The sequence below is a fragment of the Pogona vitticeps genome, chromosome 15 (assembly GCF_051106095.1).
Source record: "Pogona vitticeps strain Pit_001003342236 chromosome 15, PviZW2.1, whole genome shotgun sequence".
In the NCBI taxonomy this organism is placed as follows: domain Eukaryota; kingdom Metazoa; phylum Chordata; class Lepidosauria; order Squamata; family Agamidae; genus Pogona; species Pogona vitticeps.
In genome coordinates this window covers 5,980,336-6,003,075 of record NC_135797.1, presented here as the reverse complement: position 1 = coordinate 6,003,075, position 22,740 = coordinate 5,980,336, and the positions used below count along the sequence as shown (strand labels likewise).

The 22,740-nt window shown below is 44.5% G+C and overlaps 1 protein-coding gene across 1 annotated transcript in view; it reads left to right on the top strand.

The window, feature by feature from the left end:
* PLCB3 (phospholipase C beta 3) overlaps positions 1–22,740 on the top strand; it is a 65,978-nt gene that overhangs the window by 10,981 nt on the left and 32,257 nt on the right. Inside the window, exons 2-10 of the mRNA XM_072984045.2 lie at positions 1,592–1,669; positions 9,327–9,395; positions 10,675–10,818; positions 14,966–15,045; positions 15,288–15,341; positions 16,243–16,318; positions 17,927–18,027; positions 20,214–20,380; positions 20,589–20,735. Coding sequence (XP_072840146.2) covers positions 1,592–1,669; positions 9,327–9,395; positions 10,675–10,818; positions 14,966–15,045; positions 15,288–15,341; positions 16,243–16,318; positions 17,927–18,027; positions 20,214–20,380; positions 20,589–20,735 — 916 coding nt within the window. The remainder of the gene's footprint in view (positions 1–1,591; positions 1,670–9,326; positions 9,396–10,674; positions 10,819–14,965; positions 15,046–15,287; positions 15,342–16,242; positions 16,319–17,926; positions 18,028–20,213; positions 20,381–20,588; positions 20,736–22,740) is intronic.

Sequence of the window (22,740 nt, the reverse complement as noted above, 5' to 3'; positions counted from 1 at the left end):
TAGCTTACAGAAGATTCTTTTAGCTTGTAAGGGCCAGCAAGGGGAGATGTCTTCCCTAATGTTGGCATATTCTTAGGGAGAGGGTTAAAAAACACACATGCTGAAGATAATAGCCATTATTCAGTGTCTTGGGAAAAACGCCCATCTCTTCCATGAACTGAAGACCTGGGAGTAAAACGTATCCTCACCCGGCTGATCTGTGGAACATACTGCCACAGGATGTAAGGAGTGATGGCTGCCAGCCGGAGCAGCTTTAAAAGGAGGAGGGGGGCTCAAATCTATAGACAAAATCGCCTTGAGTGATTTTGAATCGTTGAGTTGTGTATCACTTCCAGGACTGGAGGCAGTGGATGTCTCAAAGGAAGATAGGTGAGAGTGTCTTGGTGTTGCTGTCTGTTTGTAGGCGTCTTGGATGGTTTCAGTGGGCTGTCTGCTGAGCAGCTCCCTGGTTTAGGTCTCTGCTTGCAGAACCAGAGGCTGCGAGTTCGATTTCTGCGATGCCTCTTTGACAGGGTCTGGGCGCGATGATTCATATTATTATTAGTATTATCCAAAAACACCGGGCACAGTCAATCAAAACTATACAAACACTGACTGCTGTTATATAACTGATAAAAGTTTTTAACCAAAAACTGATGTTTCTGTTAAATATTGGCACGGTATGTATGCTGTTCCTAATATTGCCTTTTTTGTAGCTCAGAGAGTGTGATTTCTGAGATCTACAACTGCTTATAGTACTGTGTGAAATTTCTTGATATTGTTCCCAAGCCCCGATGACTACGGGGACCACTGAATTGTGTTTCTTCCACAAGCGATTTGTTTCGATGGCCAAGTCTCTGTACTTTGTTAGTTTTTCCAGTTCTTTATTTTCAACTCTGGCATCCCTGAGAATTGCAGTGTCATTGATCCAGATGTTTCTACATTCTATTACTACTATGTCTGGTGTGTTATGTTCAAGGTGTCTGTCCGTTTGAATCTGGAAATCCCACAAGATCTTGACTTCCTCATTTTCTGACACTTTCTCTGTCTGATGTTTTCACGAGTTTTTGGAGGCTGGCAAATTACTTTTTTTTTTTTTTTGGCATAATGACCAGTGCACTAATTTTGCCACTCTTATGTCTAATGTTGTTATTGTTGTTGTTAAACACTCCCTAGGTCTGGCCCATCCTGGTTCTCTGTACGTTCTCTCCTGATTCGGTTATTGTCCCAAAATGTTGCTAATGTTACAGATGCTAGAATCAGGCCTCATTGTTACAGTGGTACCTCGCTAGACTATGATAATCCGTTCCACTGAAATCGCTGTTTAGCGAAATCATTGTCTAGCGAAAAGCATTTCCCCATTGGAATGCATTGAAACCTGTTTAATGCGTTCCAATGGGGAAGAGTCGTCGTTGCCTAGCGAAGATCGGCCATTGGGGAGGCTGAAGTCTAGAAAGCCATTTGGAGATCTCTGAAACTCCGTTGACTGGCTTTGCTTCTCCAGTGGGAAAGCTCCTCTGCGTGTATGAGATGGGGGCGTTAGGGTGGAGAGTAGCGGGAATCTATGATTTGGGACAACGTTGTTCATTTATTCTATTTTTAATTTTCCTAGGAACCAACAAGCAAGGCTTTGGTGACCCTCAGAGTTGACCCACAAGGATTTTTCCTCTACTGGACTGGTCCCAGCATGGTAAACATCTGCTTTAAAAAGAGTCTCTCTCTCTCTGTTTCTCTTTCTCTTCTCCCTCCCCTTCAGACTGTGTTTATTTATATACATATTGAAAATAAGTTGGTCGTCTTATCACTTCTGACAGGGACCAATCCCGGAAACTGTTGAATGTTTTCAAGCATCTCCTTTATCTCTGAGGCCAAGCAGCTCTCTGTGCGTGTATGTGGGGGGTGTACAGCAGATACTGTGTGTACATGTGTGTACGCTTAGAAATGTACTTCTAAAAAGTAGCTTGCACTCACTATTTACAGTGGTGCCTCACTTTACGATTGTCCCGCATTATGACAAAACCACATTGCGACGACGTTTTTGCGATTGCTTTTGCGACCGCAAAATGATGGTCTGAATAGGGTTTTTTCGCTTTGCAATGATCGATTCCCTGCTTTGGGAACCGATTCTTCGCGAAATGACAATTTTCCAGCAGCTGATCTGCGGTTTCAAAATGGCCACTGGGTAAGTAAAATGGCTCCCCGCTGTTTTCTGGAACGGATTCCTTACAAGACAGCCACTGAAAATGGCCGCCCTATGGAGGATCTTTGCTGGACGGTGAGTTTCCAGCCCATTGGAACGCATTGAAGGGGTTTCAATGCGTTTCAATGGGCTTTTTATTTTCGCATTACAATGTTTTCATTCTACAGCGATTTTGCTGGAACGAATTCACGTCGTAATGCGAGGCACCACTGTATTACAGTGTTTGACAAAAAGCCTGTTCTTGTTATTTTATTTTTCTTTCTTTCTTTCTTTCTTTCTTTCTTTCTTTCTTTCTTTCTTTCTTTCTTTCTTTCTTTCCTTCTTTCTTTCTTTCTTTCTTTCTTTCTTTCTTTCTTTCTTTCTTTCTTTCCGTGGAGAGGACCCTTACGATTGGTACGAGAATGTTGTTAAAATTGGGGAAATTGCCAAAAATTCCCCTAAAAGTCTTCAAAACATGCTTAATGAGTAGCATTTGAAAGTAACTCGACAGCTCTGGAGTAGAAGCCGTGTGACTTTGCACCCCATCCCTGTGAGATCGCCAAGGGGATTTGGGACATCTTGAAAGCGAACGGGTTTAATGTATTTGCGAACGGGTTTAATTTGGTTTAAGTGTTCGAAAGCTCGACCTCTCGAAGAAGTGGGCTACATCCACGAAAGCTTATGCCAAATATTTATTTAGCTCATTTTTATATACCACCTCATAAGTTGCAAGTCCTGCTTTAGGTGGTTGAAACTCACAACCCCTCAATATCCCACAATAACTTAAAAAAAAAATCAAATGCATTGGTCTTTAACATACCACATTAAACTAGAACGCTTCACTAGTTACAAAATTTTGCATTCCTGTGCATTATAATATTTTTGAAACGTATCCTTGTGTTACCCACCAGTTACCCCAAGAAGTAACTAGAAGCAACTACTAGTAACTTCTTTCCTCTAAGTTCTGCTTTGTTTGAATCGTGTTCCATCAAGGGCATGGGTTTAACTTGACTTGGGGTTGCCTTCGGTTGGGTGAGGGGCTCATGGTCTACAGCGCCTCTGACTGGCAGAGGCTGGAAGTACAGATCCGCGCCAGAGATGACTTCCCAGGGCTGGGCGCCTCTGCCTGCCCCAGGGGGAAGGAGTTGATTTATGGCAGGCCCCGGATAGTGGGTGGTTCCCTCTGCTCTCTCTTGTCTGTGCTCTTGAGTTGTTGAGCTGGTCGGACGAGAAATCTGGGGTCGGAGCCAAAGGGAGGGAAGAAGAGAGAGACGGAGAGAAGGGAGGGGAGAAGTCGAGAAAGTTGGCCACAACTTTGCAAAATACAAATAAAAACCAGATATAAACGGGGCCTTCCTCCTCCTCTTTCTTCTCCAAGGTTTCCTCCTGCCATTCAGAAACGTCGTTATTTGTCCACAGTGTTGCTTGATCAATATTTGGGACCGACAATTACTGTACAACTCCCAAAGTTCGTGCTGCTTAAGTTCCCACCAAAATCTAGAAGACAAGCTGGTTGTAATTCTCATGTCAAGTAACCTTCTCTGGATCAGCCTTTTCTTTTTTTAAAGTTTTACTTTTCTTTTAAAAAGCTCAGGGTGGTGAGACGCGGTTTATCTCTTAACCGCATCCGTGTGAAGTCACTTTGGCATCGCCTGACGTTCGCACACCGAGCTTAAGGGCTTGAAACATTGTTTGCCCCAAATTTGGGCCACAGTGAATCTAAAAGCTTCATGGCTTCAGTTGTTACCAAGATACAGGGATGGGAGTTCGAGTTATAGGGGGAAATCGCTGTCGGGTTGACTGAATTCGCACCAGTGACTTGTCTCTACCTTTCCCCCCCCTAACATGACTCAGATTTGACTTGCAACTTGGAACTCACCCACCAGTCATGCCCTTCTGGGTTCCTCTAGTTTAGGATCCTGCATGGTCTGCGTGTAACAAAATTAAATGGAAATACAGTGATGCCTCGCTAGACAGTTACCCCGCATGACAGTTTTTGCACTAGACATTGACTTTTTGCAATCGCTATAGTGATTCGCAAAACAGTGATTCCTATGGGGGAATTTCGCTGGACAATGTTTGGTCCCTGCTTTGCAAACCGATTTTTGCTAGGCGACGATTTTGACAGCTCCCTCCGCGCTCTGCAAAACAGGTGTTTTCGGGACCTAAGCTTTGCAAGACAGCTATTTAAAGAGCTGATCGGCAGTTCGCAAAGCAGCTTTCCTATGGCCGATCTTCGCTAGACAACAACGATTCTTCCCCATTGGAACGCATTAAACAGGTTTCAATGCATTCCAATGGGGAAAGGCTTTTCGCTAGACGATGATTTCGCTAAACAGCGATTTCAGTGGAACGGATTTTCATCGTCTAGCGAGGCACCACTGTAAAACAAAGAAAAATAAAATAAAAATATGGCGGCACCTTCAAGATTAAGTAGTTTCATTTCGGCACGGGCTTTTGTGGATTTGAAGTGTTATGCATCACAATTTGGGAAAACGAAATCTGTTCATTGATTAAGTGCCGTATTAATTGTTTTAATTTTTTTGGTTTTTTGCCTTTGCTAAATTAGAGAAGACTTTGAATTCTATTTATGTGAGAGACATCAGTGGAAGATCTGAGAAGATCTGGGAAGTGAATTAAAAAGGAAGGGCGTAAACACATTTAAGGGAGTAGGCATTTATTCCTCCAGTAAACTCAAAGCAGTCTATGTAACTCTCTTCCCCCTTTTATTCTTATAGTATTAGGTAGGTCAGGCTGAAAAATCAGTAACTGGCTCATGGTCACCTAGTGAATTTCATGGCTCCATGAGGACTGGAACCTTGGTCTCTTAAATCCCAGTTGAACTAATAACTGTATTACATTGGTTCTCCTCATTATATGTGTAGAAATGATCCCGTATTTTACAGATAATATATACAGGATTATGATGTGCTGGTTTTTCACTTTTCTAAGGTCCATTATTATTGCTATTTTTGATTAAATGATTTTGAAGGCTTCTAATTTCAACTGCATTTTAATTATACAATTGATTCGAATGCCTTCGGTTTTATCACATTTTAATATTCTGTTGTTTTAAACTGTTCTGTCAGCCACCTGAGGTCCCATTTCCAGAAGAAAAGTGGCGTACAAATGAAACGGATAACTTATAAACAAGTAAACCATGTAAATGATACAGAATATAAAGCGATCCTTTGGCCCCAAAATGAATTGTGAGGATAATAAATCACGCTGGTACAGTATTTTAAAAGGGATCAGACCCATCAAATATTGGAGCCATTTGATACTGGCATAGATGAGTGATAGCGATAAGTTAGTATACATTTATTTTATCCAGATTTGCACTAGGAAGGTTGGTGGCTCAAATTTTAACAATCTGGTAGTGCTTTTTCTTCTATTTGTTTTGCTAACATGATGTAATGTGGCTTGCATGTTTATTCTTTTATAAACATCTTCCTTTAAAATCTCGAGGGGGCGGTGAGTTGGGGGGGAATGCAAGTTTCCTTAGGAAGGCTACGAAATCCATGTGAAAAATGCTGTCTGGACCTATATAAAGCCCTATTCTTTACTTGTGGGGCAGCAAGCCCCCCCCCCCGGGCATTGTAGCCCCTGGTAAGTGAGAGAGCAATCCGAATAGCTCAGTGGGTTGGAGCTCCTTGGCTGTGGAGCCAGAGGTCAGGAGCCAGCATTATTTCTTTGAGGAAAAAAAAGGGGGGTGCATCTTGATTTTAATCTTGAAAATTTAGATTTATGCCCCGCCGATGGCGAGGCGGGTCCTTAAACAGAGTCTCTGACCCACGGCCGCCCTTTCTCTGAATCGGGGGCCTTTTTTTCTTTTTAATTCCTCCTTCCCGCCAGCCCTATCCAAAAAGGGCAATTTCCTCTCGGTTGAAGGAAAGTCCTCTTTCCTCTCCTCCTTTGCTACCGCACAATTTCCCTGCGGTTAAAGCTCTTTTGCATCTGGCGCCCATCCAGAACAAAACAGTTAGCTTAAGTAGCTGTATATATTGCCTGAGCAGCTGCTCTTTCCTCCCAGGGAACTGGCGTGGGGTGGGGATGCCGGGAATCAAAGCCAAAGCGGGTGGCAAGAAGGCAGGGAAGTGGGGGGTGGCGAAGGCCATCTAGTCTGACCCCGTTATGCCCTTGGTTGCTCCATTATCTTACTAATGTTGAGTCCAAGGGTCTTTTTAAAAGCACCACTCCTTAGCAGGTTTTTAAAAAGTGTTTATCCATAAAGCAGCATTTATAAAACAGTCACTTGCTAGTGCTTGTCTTAAAGGCTGGATTAGGTTCGGACTAAAACCCACATCTGGATTTCTGCCTATATGTTAGACTTGCAAAATTCCATGTAAACTGGCCTTCTGGAAAGGATGCTTGAGAAATCCCAATTATTCGGTGAGAATTAAGAGTCAGTTGGCTGGCTAGCTCAGCGGTTTAAGTATGTAGAACTAGAGGTTGAGAGTTCGATTCCTCCACTGTGCCTCCAGAGAGAAGAGCCAGCCTGGGTAGCCTTGGGCAGGCTGCACAGTCCCACAGCGCCCCTAGAGGAAGGGAAAGGGAAAGCACTTCTGAATATTCTCTGCCTGGCTGCCATTTTGAACCCGAGCCCAATTCAAGATTGCAAACCTTATTTGTTCATTTCTTTAGTATACATCTTGTCTTTGTCCCTTGCAGGACCCAAATCAACCTATAACTTGGCTTTGAAAACAGACTCCGTTTTTAAAAAAATTACAATGAATAGCAATATTAAAATGGCAATGTTGATCAAAGTTTCAGTGGTATGGGCTCAAGTTACTTGAAAAACCCATCACACTCCTTTGAGTATACCACATCGTTCAGATGAACTACTGATGTCTTGCTTGTTTGCTTTCCAAAAAAGATTACCGTATTTTTTCCATGTATAAGACTATACTTTTGTCTAAAATTTTAGAACAAAAATTGAGGGTCGTCTTATACACAGAAGTAAGCTGAGGAGAGAACAAAAACAAGTGAAGGGGAAAGCAGGGATCAAAGCGATCCCGTAGGGCTTTGATCCCTTTCCCCCCTACACTTGCTAAGCCCCATTTAGATTTCTTTCTTTTGGGTTAGAAAAGTGGGGGGTGTCTTATACATGGGAGGTGTCTTATACATGGAAAAATACTGTAATAGCCAGGGAAGCAGAGACGACAGGGCCTTTTCGAGTGGTGGTCCCATGGTTGTAAAGCTCCCCCACTCCCTATTTCCATGTTGACTGCAACAAATTTTTTCCAGTGTATTTTTTAATTTCAGGGGGTAGGTTAATATAGGGTTGAATATGTATTTGGGCAGAGCCAGGATTTTCCACACAGTTGTCCTTGTTAGTCAGATGATGCCATGCTCCTTCTGACATCATCTACTGAAGCATCACATGGATAGTTTCCCTTCAACCCATTGGCTAGAAACCCACTTCCATGGTCTCTTCCCTGCCTTCCCCACATATATTTTCAAAGAGGGGAGTTTCTGGCCCCCCATAAACCAGAGCTTCCCTCACCCCCCAAATCAAGTATTTGGGTGCTGTGTGGTGTTTTTAACACCGCTGTATAAACTGGCTGCTGGATCGTATGAAGGGGCTGACTTTGCTTTGTTGGTTGAATGTTTCACTCATTTGAACTTTGTTTACCACTTCAGAGGGAAAATGCTCCTCTTTGGAAAGGTGGCATGGAATTTGCTTAAAATAATTGCTTAAAAATATACCTTTTTTGGAGTAATGTGTGAGGCATCATAGAATAATCACAGGATAGAACAGATTTTGCTCCTTCTCTATATGACAGCCGTTTAGATATTTGAAAAGTGCTATCCTATCACCTGGAAGGACAGATCCTGAAGCTGAGGCGCCAATCCTTTGGCCATCTCGTGAGAAGAGAAGACTCCCTGGAAAAGACCCTGATGTTGGGAAAGTGTGACGGCAAGAGGAGAAGGGGACGACAGAGGACGAGATGGTTGGAGAGGGTCATTGAAGCGACCAACATGAATTTGACCAAACTCCACGAGGCAGTAGAAGACAGGAGGGCCTGGCGTGCTCTGGTCCATGGGGTCACGAAGAGTTGGACACGACTTAACAACTAAACAACAACAACAACAACAATCCTATAACTTCTCAGTCTTCTTTTCTCCAGGCTAAACATGCCCAGTTATTTCCATCTTTCCTCATAAGGCTTTGATTCCAGCCCCTTGATCATCCTCGTTGCCCTCGTCTGAACGTCTTCCGATTTGTCAGCATCCTTCTTAAAATGCGGTGTCCGGAACTGGACACAATACTCAAGAGGAGGCCTAACCAGTGCTCAATAGAGGGGAACTAGCACCCCACAGGATTTCGAGACTATATTTTCTGTTAAAGCATCCTAAAATCTCATTGGCCTTTTTTTGCAGCCACATTGCTCTGTTGTGGCCGGAAAAGGGCGTTTTATGGTCCCGCCGATGTGTATAGAAACCCAGCGAAGGGCATGTTCCCCCCTTTTTTTTGTTATAGTCACTGTACGAATAAATAAAGACTGCATCCCCTCTCCATCATTCTGACCAGCTCTGGATTCATGGGCCAAATAGAGGAAAAATCTGTGCAGTGGCTTTCTTGCTGCAAGATTAGGTCCCACCCTCCCTTTAAAGAAAGTTGAAATTACAAGAAAGACTCTGTACATTAGCTACAAGAAGGCAAACTTCATCCTCGGCATCTCAAGCCTTAAGTGGGGGGAACGTTAGTTGATCTTAATTGGGGCCGAGCAGCCCCAATTAAGGGGAAATCGTTGTATAAGACAAGGGGAAACGGCTGCCTTCCTGCTCCATTAAAGGGAGAAAATACAACATTACGATTCCTGCATACAAAGGAGGAAATTGTGTTAATGGGTGGCCTCAAGTGGACGATAATAAATACATATCTACCTTGTTGTTTGTTTGCTTGCTGCATTTCCCCTTAAACTAATTACACAAATGTAAGCTGGCTGAATTATGGGAACTGGCAGGGGGAGAAGCTAAAATTAATCATTCTTTGCTGTGAAGAAGAAAGACCTCGTTATCTACCCTAATTAACATATTTTCCTGGTTCTCGTTAGGGCACGGGACCTCGGAGAATGCTCAGCGTGAGCTAATAAGGAGCATTTCATGGAAGGTCTCCCTCTCATTCAATCTCTCTCTCTCTCTCTCTCTGTTTTTCTACCAGGAAGTGGACATTTTAGACATCAGTTCAATTCGGGATACACGGACGGGACGTTATGCTAAGTTGCCGAAGGTAACGGAGGGTTCTCACAAGCGAAACTCAATGCCGATGATTGGAAAGGGTCGGCGAAAGGCCCCTGGCGGCTGTGGCGGCCGAAGGATTCTGGGAATTGTAGTAGATCCTCCCTGGCCTTCAGCGCTGCCTTGCTCAGAGTTAGCCAACTTGCTCCGTCTGCTCCAGGGATGGAGAACGTGACCGTACAGCCACTCTTGGACTACAACTCCCATGTTTCCTCCATTGTTGGCCACCCTGGCAAAGGCTGGCGGGGGCTGTCCTCCAGCAGCATTAGAAGAGCTACCTATTTCGGTATTCTAGATCTCCTCCAAGTGGCAGTGATTCCCAAAGGCTTCTCAACATCTCACCTTCTGCCCAGTCCCATTTTAAAGCTGGAGAGGGTGGGGCTTGAACCGGCGATGTTCTGAATGCCCAAGCTGGTGCTTTGCCATCGAACCATTTTCCCCCTTCTTTCTTCCCAAAATCTGAGGCTATTGATCAACCGACTTGTACATCTAGCCTGGGGTGGACAGAGTCTGGCCCTGGGGCCCTAGGAGATCACCCCGCTGGGCCTGTATTTCTTGTCTCCAGCAATAATAATAATAATAATAATAATAATAATAATAATAATAATAATAATAATAATAATAATAATAATAATAATAATAATAATAATAATAATAATAATAATAATAATAATAATAATAATAATAATAATAATAATAATGCTGCATAGGCATCCTTCAGTCTCAAGAGACTATGGTAACATGCTCTGAATCGAGGAGTGTCCTCTCCAGAGCATGAAGCCCGGGTAAGGTAATATGGAGGATAGGCTGTTACCCAAGCAGCAGATCCCCCCTCTCCACATTGCTGAAATGATCCAATGGAAAGGCAAGAGCCAATACAAACTGTAATAATAATAATAATAATAATAATAATAATAATAATAATAATAATAATAATAATAATAATAATAATAATAATAATAATAATAATAATAATAATAATAATAATAATAGGTCAATAGCAGCTCTGGAAAATGTCCTGGAGCATCCCTAGATGTTTTAAACACATCTCCTTGCACCTGAGAACATTCCAAAGCATTATTTTTACCAAAATGGTAAGTAGATTTCTAGGCACCTCTAATTCAGTTTTTATTTCTTGCTTCCCCCCTGCCTTTTTAATGCTTTTAGAGGGCAGAAAATTGGCCCCTTGATACGCAGAAGCTGTCCGCCCCGACCTGACCCACTTGAGTTAAACTTCTCCTATGCTACCCCCCTTTTTTTTCCACTTCCAGGACCCCAAGATTCGGGAGATTCTTGGCTTCGGGGGGCAGGAGCAACGCCCGGAAGAGAAGCTGTTGACGGTCGTGCACGGGCCCGACATTGTCAACGTGAGCTTTCTCAACTTCATGGCGGTTGTCCAGGATGACACAGCAAAGGTAGGAAGGTGGGGGGGAGAATCCTCTATGACCCATAGCCTCAGTTTCTCTGGCTTCTCTCCTCCTCCCCCAAGACCCAGCCCCACCCCATCTACTCTTGCGTCGGCCCCATAGATTACCCCCTTCAAGTCTACGATGCAGTGTTCCTTAGAGCTTTTCTCCCTGAGGTGCTAGTTTTCTGCATCCGGGGATCGGCTGTTGAAATGTACCGCTTCCCGCCCTGCCCCACAGATCCAAGCGGAGCTGCTGAACATAAGCTTTACGTCTTGGTTTTGCTGCGTGAATAAGCCAATCCTAAAACTGGCTGCTTTCTGCTTTAGACCCGTGTTTTGGTTTGGGAGAGCAAGCGATATCGCGTTGGGACTTCTCAGAGTGGAAAGAATATCCTTGTATTACTGTTTGTGGAAGGTTGGATTATTTTCAGTAGAGATAAGCATGAATTAGAAAACAAATCACCAAATTTGTGCAAAAAATGCCCATTTGTTGATTCCTACTTGTACAAATCAATGCCCCCGATGAATACAAATTAACAAATTGTTAGCAATTTTTGGTTATTTGATTTGTTTGCCTATAAAACAGTCCCCCAGGCACCTGGAGACACCAACAATGCAGGAACGATTCCTATGACTCTCCCCTGCAATCCTTCAAAATTTGATGAAGATTGGATTTCCCCAAGCCAGCTACTTTCCTAGGGGGAACCCACTTTGTGAAAATATAACTTGGATGTCAAAACCCCAATCTTAGAGGGATTGTAGAGGAGAGTCAGTAGAAGTTTCTCAGTGATTTTGGAGGGGCATTTTATAGGGTTTTTAAGTAAAAAACACATGTACCTGAATCATTTTGTCAATTTGTCAAAAAACCGTAAATTCATAATTTGCAGTTCGTCGACCTTAACCAATCGCGAATCAAAATGAGCCAACCTTTTCCTGATTTGTACTCATCTCTAAATATAAGCTGTCTTCAATGGTAAGGGTAGGATAAGGCTGGGCCCATGAAATTTACTTTGTGTTTCAGAAAAGACTGTAATCCTTTGAGTTCAAGAGAGTGGAATGAATGAATGAATGAATGAATGAATGAATGAATGAATGAATGAATGAATGAATGAATGAATGAATGAATGAATGAATGAATGAATGAATGAATGAATGGCTTTGTTTCTGGTTGGAGAGCGATAGCCGATTGCTTCCGTTTAACCTGCATGTGCTCCTTCCTACCAAATTGTGTTGGATCTGTAATTTGTCAAGTACAGTAATGTGAAATTGCTGAAATTGAGGGGAATGCATGACAGCTCCCATGTATAGACATATAGGTTCCTCCTCCAATTACACATTGCAGAATTCCATATGATGGAGCCGTGACAAAGTGGACTCAAACGGCCTTGACTCTGTAGTATAAATTAAATACGTGTTGTTTGCTGTTGTTGTTTTGGACTTCCAAGTCCCAGAATTCTCCAAACTCTGGCAGTCACACACCTACATTTCACTCGCCTGGGACAGGGCCTATCTTCCAGGCCCTCTTGTGCCCACTTCCTGTACAAAAAAGGAAACTGCCCCGGTGATTTCTGGGAGACCTAGGTCTTTGTGGGAAATGTAGTTCATTGGGAATGCCCTATGTAGAGCCCGGTGGGCAGCAAACCTCACACGAAGAAGCAGGGGTGGCGAACCTTTGGCGTTCCAGATTATTGGACTACAACTCCCACAACTCTTTTTCATTGACAACACCGGCTGGGGATTCTGGGAGTTGGAGTCCGATAGATCTGGAATGTCAAAGGTTCGCCGCTCCTTCCTTTAAGGCAGTTCCCTTTTTGGTGTATGGAAAGTAGCCCCGAGACAGGCCGGAAGGTGGGGCCTTTTCCAGGTGAGTGAAATGCAGGTGTATGGAGGTATCTGTAGGTTTGTGGGCAGGAATTCTCAGGGAATTCTGAGAGTTGGGAGTTCTAGCCGTTGATCAGGATCTGTTTTCCACCTAGCTCCATCAGTGGGACAGAGAGGTAGAAATCTATGCAAGATCCTGCCTGGTTTCACTGTCTCATTTTAAATGGGTTCTTTGGAAAATAGCCGGCACCCGTCTTTCTCCCATTGGATCCTTATAGGCCCCCAACCTTGGGCCCCCAGATTTTCCTGGACTACAACTCCCAGGAGCCTTCACCACCACCTCTTCTGGCCAGGATTTCTGGGAGTTGAAGTCCAGGAACATCTGGAGGCCCAAGGTTGGGGACCACAGAGTATGGATGGATGGGAGAACATGGGCCCTTCGAAACATTGAAGGCAGCGACTTCTGTTAGCCCCGTAGTAAGAGATCATGGGAATTGTATTTCCACCAACATCTGGAAGTCCAAGTCTCCCACCTTGATCTAGAGCGGTCCGAAATGTCTTCCCGATTCCGTGGAGTCCATTTATCGGGACGCGCCAGATCTCTTGATGGACTTGTGATTGCACTGCGCAAAGCAATCTTATCCCTGTTAATGCCCTTCACCAGTTTTTCCTTATTTCCCTGGTGAGCTTGCCGTGCTGTCTCTTAATCATTCTAAGTCTATAATTGGCCTTAATTTACAGCTTTTGTCACTGGTTTTCAAGAGATAGATGACTGTGAGGTTTCTTTTGTGGGCATTTGTGTCTCTCTGTGTGTGATTTCCCCCACCCCACCCCGCTGCTATTCCTGTGGTTCTGTCAGGACCTGTATTCATTTGTCCTGGTTTTTAAAACCAATGCTGTGTAGAAAATAAAAAACCGAATTGTTCAGGAAAGGGGGAAAAATAATCTTAAGTTTTCTTCTTGAGATAGGGCATTCCTATGAGCCGCCGGCAAATCTAGATTGGCTTGAATGGTGGGCTGCTTGTAGCCCTCCGGGTGTGCTTGGCCTACAGCTCCCAGCAGTCCTAGCTAGCAAGGCCACTGGTGGTGGATCATGGGTGTTGTAGTCTTGTGGTTTACACCAGTTGCCCATCGCTAGCCTTTCTAGTAAATGCCAGTCTCCCTCTTCGGGGAAGATAGCAAGCAGAGGCAGCCAGGAAAAAAAATAGCCATTTTTCTATCGTTGCGCCAAAGTTGGAGACTTGAGAATGTTAAAATGGCTATGACTAATAGGTTTAAAAAACCGATTTGTAAATGTTGATAGTTAGAAATGGGAAAATTAATTTGTTGTTGTTAAGGCTGGGTAGAATTTAATTCTGGGAAGGGTAGAATGTAATCCATTATGTTATACTTAATTAGTCTGTTAATTAAATGGTTAGTTTTTTAAAAAAAACTTGGGAGTTTGATTCCCCCACTGGGCCACCTGGGAGAAGAGCCAGCCTGGGTGGCCTTGGGCAAGCTGCACAGTCCCAAAATGACCCCAGAAAAAGGGAATGGCGTATCACTTTTTAAAATATTCTTTAGGAATCGCTTCTATGCTAGAAGGAAGTTTTATATTCAAAATATGCTAGGTTCCAAAAAAAGAGAATAACTTTTGTGCAGTTGGGGGCTTTCCCACCTTCGTTTCCCTGCATCTGATGCTACACCAGTGTCGCACCTTGAACCTACCATACCTTTCTCTCTCTCTCTCTACACATGGGTTTTGTCTGATTTTGGAAATTAACCAGGATCAGGTCTAGGTAATCTTGGGCTGAGTAACCAGTAAAAAAAATCTCAGGGATTTCCAGGTGGCAAGAGGAAAGAATGTTGTTGAAGCCGCTGTCTATCAAAACTGGCAGTACTAAGGTTGATGGACAGCTTTCTGTGTCTCTATGCTCTGTTTTAATTCTTCTTTCCTTTTTATTGGATGTCTCTCCCCCCCCCCCACCAAAAGCTGCTGCTGAATAACGAGGGTTTTATGCCCCTTTCTTTTGTCCTTCCCGATCTACCTATTTAGGTTTCCATTTCATTGAGTAATTCCAAAAGCTTGCAGTGTGGAATGGAAAGCAAATACATGTATTTATTTCCTTGATTCTTTTTTATTTCGGACCTCTGTCTGAGTCATATTTTCTTTAATAAAAACAGCTCCGAGCTTCATATTTCCATCTCTGTGCTCCTCTCTCAAACGGGAGCCACATTTGACTGCATGGTGGAAGATCAGAATTTAAGGAGATGGTTGCAGAGCGTGGATGGGGTGGAGATAACCAAAGGGGAAAAGCTGATCATCCTTTTCTTCTGCCTTCTCTCTTTTCCAGCTGTGGGCCGAGGAATTGTTCAAACTGGCCACAAACATCCTGGCTCAGAACGCTTCACGGAACACTTTCTTACAAAAAGCGTGAGTGACTTTCCTGCGTTCATTAAGTAGGGAAGAAAGAGAGAGCCAGTTGCAGCTTGTTGGGGGACGAGATTTAACTCAGCAACAAAGCTTAGGATATAGGCCTGTTCAGGCTTTCCTGCAGGGGTGTAAAGCCTCAGCACCCCCAGGGGGCACTGTTGAGTTGCAACAGAATGCAATTGAGGTGTCCAGGTCAAAATAGCAAACTGACCCATAATTAACTTTCGGTTTTGTCCTCACAGCTACATCCGGCTCAAACTCCAGGTCAATCAAGATGGAAGGATCCCAGTCAAGAAGTAAGATCCTCTTTCCCCACCTACCTGAGCTTCTTGCGTTTTTCCCCCTCCTTCCCCCAGTATTCTTCTCTGGGTTCATGATACCCTGTTTCTCTGAAAATAAGCCCTACCCCAAAAATAAGCCCCAGTTTAGTGAAACCCCGTCCTCCAACCTCGTGCACCAACCAGAAGATGATATGAGTGTATTTGAATAAATGTACCGCATTTTTTGCACTATAAGACACACTTTTTTTTCCACAAAACAAGGGGGTGGAAAGTCTGTGCGTCTTATGGAGCGAAGAAAACAGATTATTTTTTTCCTGTTTTCTTCTCCTAAAAATTTGGTGCGTCTTAGGGAGAGGTGCATCTTATGGAGCGAAAAATACGGATAGATGGTTATGTATGAAAAAAATAAACATCCCCTGAAAATAAGCCCCAATGTGTTTTTTGGAGCAAAAATTAATATAAGACCCTGCCTTATTTTCGGGGAAACACAGTAGCACCAGTTGCGAAAGGGGTGTCAGCTTTTGAATGAGTGTCAGAGCTTTCCTGGGTAGACGTGGCAAAGGCGTCTTGTTGCTCCAGCAACCTTGCCCATTTGAAGCAGCAATGCAGTGTGTGTGGGAGGGCTTGGATTAGATGGGCTCCTCAAACAGCTCTAGCCTCTTGCCTGACAATACATGCCAGGATGCTTGCACGTGAGTAACAGAGAGGTCTTCCTTTTTTGGGGGGGCACATGTACCTGGCAAGCAAAACTTTGGGAGCCACGTCGGGGCAAATGGGACCTTGGGCAGGATTGTTTCCCCCCCGTCTCAACAGCTATGCTGGTGGGGGATGATGGGAATGGTAGTCTGGGGAAGACTAGATGGCTTTGAATGTGACCAAGAGGTTTCCTGTCTCTCTTCTTTGCCCTCACCGGCAGCATCCTCAAAATGTTCTCGGCTGACAAAAAAAGAGTGGAGACGGCTCTGGAATCCTGTGGCCTGAATTTTAACAGGGTATGTCCCACCCACCCTTCCTGCGTTGCCCACTTTCTCTTCCACTCATTGAGTCTCGCCATGATTCAACCTCGGCCCACAATCTTTCCAGCTTGTTGAACCCAGCTGGGACTTCCTGTCTCACACCACTTGCCCCAGACTTATCATCGACCTGAAGATTGGTTTCTCTGTATGGGGGTACCTGTGATGCAGTGGGTATCAGAGGGTCCCCTTTGGTACCCTCTGGAGGAGCAATTGTGCCATGTTGTGAGCCCCCCCCCCGGCCGCCTGGCGATCTCCAAACCCACAAAACTGTGTTTAATTTTTTTAAAAAATTTTTATTTGCCACTAGAGGGCGCAAGGGGGCTCTTTCAGTTTAAAAGAACCTTTTTATTAAAATAACCCCACTGGAGTTTACAGAGGCAGATGTGGCCTTCCAAGGATGGGCACCTGGGCCCTCCAAAGCTCTGAAGCAATACAAATACAGGTGTAGGTGATATAACTGCATTTGTATTGTTTCCACAGATATGTGGCCTTATCCTGATTCTTCCAAAGCTTCGAAGGTTGGCCCATCCCACTTTCAAAGGATCAGGGGACAGAATGGAGGGGAAAAACTCCTTTTTCAGATTTGCAAATAGCCTCCGCTAGTCTGGTTAAGCAACATGGCACGAGAGAAACACTCAGATCTGTTAATTTTTCTGGGTTTCCTTCTCTACGGCAAGAGTTTTAGCCGTCGGTTTTTCCTGCGCACTGCTGTGAAAAGGGGAAGGCGGTATGAGGCCCTGTTTGAGGTGCTTTGTATAGCCAGAAAAGAAAATTCTAGCAAATAAATATTAAAAAATTAAAATGCACATGCCTCTAAAAGCCTTCAGAGGGTGTGTGTGATTCTCCTATTAAATACTAAATTCCAAGAAGAACAGAAAAAGCAAGGTACTGGATCATTCTCAATTTGCCATCATTATTATCGTACTTATTTTTTTTTCACCTCCTCCCCTGACTTTTCTCAAAGGAGGACAGCCTCAGTGTCAACATTTTTGCTTCCAGAGAGAGTTTGGGCGTAATATTCTGCCGAAAGGCTCACGAGTCAGTCACAGACAGAACTGGTGGATAGGTCAGGGCTTGAGGTCTCTGGCTGTGGAGCCCGAGGTTGAGAGTTCGATTCTCCCCCTGAGCATCTTTGAGGCACAGGGTCCCTTCCCCATTCCAAGTTCAAGATATCAAGGGCTGATTTAGCTCAGCATCCTTGTTTCATGCCGTTATCTGATAGTTTCGTCAGGATTGTCTTGCTGACCTGGTTCCTCTGTGTGCGTGCGTGTTTGTGGGTGTGTGTAAGTAAAATGGGGTGCATGGGTGTGAAGCCCACGGGTTTTCCATAGGTGCCCACCCCCGTCCTACAGCACCCGCGGCCCAGCTGGGTCCAGACGGGTGATTCGGAGAAACCTTCTCGAAATCGCCTCTTGCAGAACGCCAAATTCGCTCCTCGAATCCGGATTGCCCCTTTTACTTCTCATCCCACGTGCGTTTGTTGGAACTGCAGTGACCTTTTCCAACACAAGTGGCTGATGGTATTCATTTCTTCCTTCTCTACATTCCCTTTCTTCCCCCCCCCCCAAAAAAAAACACACGCAGAGCGAGTCGATCAAACCTGAAGAGTTCACCCTGGAGATTTTCGAACGCTTCCTGAACAAGCTCTGCCTTCGCCCAGACATCGACAAGATCTTGCTGGAGATGTGAGTCGCTCCTTTCCGTGAGAATAATAGGAGAGAGCGGGTGGGAGGTTGAGAACAAGATGAACGCCTTATTGCGAGAGTCCGAGCGGTTTGGGACACACACGGAAGGCTTGCTCGCTCTTCCATCCGCCATCCGCTCTAGGGGTGGGAAGAAACTATAAAAAAGGCTTTGTTTAAATGAGCCATGTCATGTTTTGGCCTCTAGCGGGGTTTTACAGGAAGGGCAGAAGTTTATTTTATTATGACTAATTAGCTTAACTCCATTGTATACACAAGGTTAGTATTTTTATAATTTTAACCCTTTGTGAGTCAAGGGTTGGCTGTTGTTTGTGTCGCACCCGTTTGCACCTGCTGAAGTTGGATTTGAAATGGTCTGAAGTCTTCTTCAATAAATGATCAACCGGCCGACCTCGCTGAACAGAGAAACCACCTCCGGTCCGTCGTCCCACTTGCCGTATTTTTGTAGGATTTTGTAGTGAGGGCTCCAGCACTGGAAGCATTCAAGAGAAAACTGGACAACCCTCTGTCAAATCTGCTTTGTTTTGTATTCCTGCCTTGAGCAGGGGGTTGGACCGGATGGCCTTAGAGGCCCCTTCCAGCTCTGTTATTCTAGGATTCTATGAACATGTGGCCTGAAGTCCAAACTTCTTATCCCAGTAACAAACCAGTGATGCCCAATCTGTCCGCAAAGGCCTGAGAAAAATGTCCAGGACAGCTATACTTTAAATATACAGTGGTGCCCCACATAGCGACGTTAATCCGTTCCGGATTAATCGTCGCTATGCAAAAACATCGCTAAACGGATCAAAAAACCCTATAGGAACACATTAAACTTCGTTCAATGCGTTCCTATGGGGCCCCAAACTCACTGTTCAGTGAAGTTCCTCCATAGCGCCACCATTTTCGCGCCTTCGGTAAGCAAGGGCAGGGCGCGAAAATGGTTGCGGCGGCCATTTTGGAACCGCCAATCATCTGTTTAAAAAAACATCACAATGCGAAGTTTTGCCATTGAAAACATCATTGCAATGCGATGTTTTGCCATTGAAAACATTGCAATGCGATCGCATTAGTGATCTGAAAAAACAGATCGCTATGCAGATTCGTCGTTAAACGGTGCGCTCGTTAAGCGAGGCACCACTGTATATGCATATTTATGCACTGCTCTTCTGCTTCAGAAAAGCATTCAGGGCATAATAAAGTTATTCATAACTTTAATAAAGTGCATATTAATCACACACACACACACCCGTGAGAGGAGGAATGGAAGAGAATGACGAAATAAGTTGTCAGAGATCACTTCTTGAGCTTCTTGGGTCAACGCAGAGTTCCACTTCATTCACGCAAGCAATTGAAATGTGGCTTGAGGACAGTCAAAAGCAGAACGGTGTATTATTATTGTTACTACTGTATTTTTTTAAAACTCTGCCAGTGACCTTTTTCACAGGACTTCAGCATAACTGACATTCTACCTGTTGCTGCGGCAGTTGTTGTTGTGATGCGCCATCAGGTGGCACTCTTTAAAATGCCCTTTCCTCAGCTCAGCTTTTACGGATTCAAGTCCGTGGCCTCTTTGAGGGAGTCAGTCAATCTCGTATTCGGTCTTCCTCTTTTCCTGCTGCCTTCCCCCTTTCCCAGCCCGACTGCCTTCCCCAGGGAATCCGGTGATGCACAATGAACCCACAAACAGAATGGCGGGGATAGCTAAGTGGCTTAGGTCTCCGATTGCTGAGCCAGAGGTTGGGTGTTCGATTCCCCCGCTGGGACTCCTTAACATGGCCCGGACCCATTGATCCTCAGAATTCCTTCCACACGTGCAGTTCAAGATTCTTATAATATTATTATTATCTAAAGTCACAAACTGCAAACATACACAGTACAGCATGCCAAAGACAACCAGGCAGTGTAATACTAACAAACAGACAGCAGAAAAGGCAAACCAACGTGTGTCTTTTCCTTGATAATTTTTTATGCCTTGCTAATTCTAACGTAACAGGATCTCTCGCCAAAGAGAAGTCGGGTGCCACCCTGGAAAAAGCCCCGTTCTGGGTGGCAGGCCGGTCACGTGGGTCTGTCTGCTGGTTGTGGGGTTGGGGCAGACCTTCCCTGCCTTAAACTTTTGGACAGATCGGATCCGGACTCATCTTTTGGCCTCTTCTTTCCCTCCTCCCCCCCCCTTTGGAGAGCAGCGGGGCCAAGGGGAAGCCCTACCTTAGCCTGGACCAGCTGATGGACTTCATCAACCAGAAGCAAAGGGACCCACGTCTCAACGAGATCCTGTACCCCCCACTGACACGGGCGCAGGTGCGCCAACTGATCGACAAGTACGAGCCCAACCAACAGTTCCAGCAGCGTGGTGAGCCCTCTTTTCTCCGGGTTCTTTGGCTGGGAGACCGGCGGGGTTGAAGGGAGGGAATATCCATGGAGATTACAACGTGGGTGCAAACAGGGCATCTGGTGGGCATGGATGCCAGTCCCCCGAACCTCACAGTGACCTGCCTCTCGCCAACCTCTGCAAACCTGCCGTTGCTGTTTTGCTTCTTTGCCGTCCCTCCGACCTCCAGACCAGATGTCGATGGAAGGATTTGGGCGCTATTTGGCAGGAGAGGAGAACTCCATCGTGGCCCCCGAAAAGCTGGACTTAAGTGACGACATGACCCAGCCGCTTTGCAGCTACTTCATTAATTCGTCCCATAATACCTACCTCACGGGTAAGTGCAGAGTAGAAGTGCAGAGATCCACAGAGTAGAATAGCTTCAAGTTCTCCAGATAGTTCCCCCCCCCCGCTTTCTCATTAACTGGCACTTCAAGTCTCAGTAACTTACTCTGAGACATTTGTAGGAGAAAGAATTAAAAAAAAACATTCCACTACTTACAGTTGTGAACAGATCAACAGCAAACAAGCGAAGTGACTTCAACAGACTAAAGAGAGGGAAAGAAAACACTCGGCAGGGAGGCGGGGCTCTCTTTGAAGTCAGGGCAGGAGGGAATAATTGGTTAGTGCTGGATTGATTGACAGTCACCCCAGTCAAGAAAAGTCCTTTTCAGTCCCTCAGACCATGTGATGATTGTAAGGGTGTGCAATTAAAAATACAGGTAGGACTGCCTTATCCACGGGATCAGTATCAGTCTGACAATATTAAAAATATTAAAAGAAAAATCCCCAAAATATGTATTTCTAATAATGAAGTTACCAGTCTGAAAATATTAAAAGAAGAATACCCAAAATATATATTTCTAATACTGAAGTTACCAGAACTGGCCACTAGAGAGACCCAGATACTATGCTGTGTATCGCGTTTGCTATTATAATAGTGTTTGCTATAATCTGTGTTTTTCAGCATTTCTGGATCAGGTTTTGAACCGATCCCTTTCGGATCTGGTGATCTTACTGTAGGTCACACGTTTCCCTTGTTTGGAGCTGCAAATGATGAGGAGTAATCCGGATGCAGTTCCCTTCACTCCATTGTCCGACATTTAATTTCATTTTTTAAAACTCATCCGTCCACAGTGTCCTCTGATGCTGGCAACTTGCCACGTAGAAATAGAAAATGATTATGTCGGCGTCCCCTCAAAAAATCATAATAAAGTATTTTACAACAACATCAAAAAAAGAGAGATAGAACATAATACAATATTTTGTTGTTGTTATGTGTGCCTCTGACGTAGGGTGACCCTATGAACTCTCCAAAATGTCCTGCCCTCAACAGCCCTCTTCAGCTCTTGTAGACTCAAGCCTGTGGCTTCCTTTGGAGTGTCAGTCTATCTCATATTTGGTCTTCCTCTTTTCCTCCTGCCTTCCGCCTTTTCCAGCATGATTGGTTCCCTCCCCCCCAGAGAAAGCGGGACAGCCTCCATTTCAACATTTTTTTTCCTCCAGAGAGAGTTCAGGCTTGATTTTGCTTTGGGATCCACTGGTCTGTCTTTCTGGCAGTCCAGGGAATCTGCAAAGCTCTCCTCCAGCACCACATTTCAAAAAATAATCAATTTTTCCCCTCAACTATCCAGCTTTTAGCAGCCATTACGGGGTGATCAGGAATACCAGAGTGTGGTGGGTCTTGGTTTCAGTCTCTGAGGACACATCCTTACACTTTTCTACTTCCTTCATTCTCCCTCTTCTTCCGATTGTAACAAAAAATATTAGAGCAAGCGAATAGACCACTTGGAAAATCTTGGTTACATTTCCTACCACGGCCTCTTTAAGGTGTCGGAAGATAATTAGCGGAGAAGCTATAAAAAGTCTCTCTCCGGGGAGAGTTGTCCAGTTCTTTGATGCAAAAATGAAGATTAATATTTTCTGGGATGAAAGATTTTCTGGGCGGCTTTGGGGGAAAAAAGGCCTCTCTAGCTTACAGTTGTCACAGAGAGAGAGAGAGAGAAAAAGAAAGAAAGAAAAATGTCATTTGGGTTCATACAAGTATACTCGGCCTGTTGAATGACAGCCAGAAGGAATTTGGAAAATGTGATTTTTTTTTCTTGAAGCAGAACAGAACAACGGCCGTGAGAATATGTTCCCCTCTTGATAGACTTTAAGAGAAGTGATGTGGGTTTGGTTTGGGGGGGGGCTGTCACTAAAACCGCAGCCCAATTGGGACCTGCAAACATGTCTCCTTTCAAACATTATTGACTTTCCCTCACATTTCCTTCAGACTTCAGGCGCGACCCGGTTGATGGGACCTCCTGAACTTTTAATTTCTCTTCCTCTCTTCTCTCTCC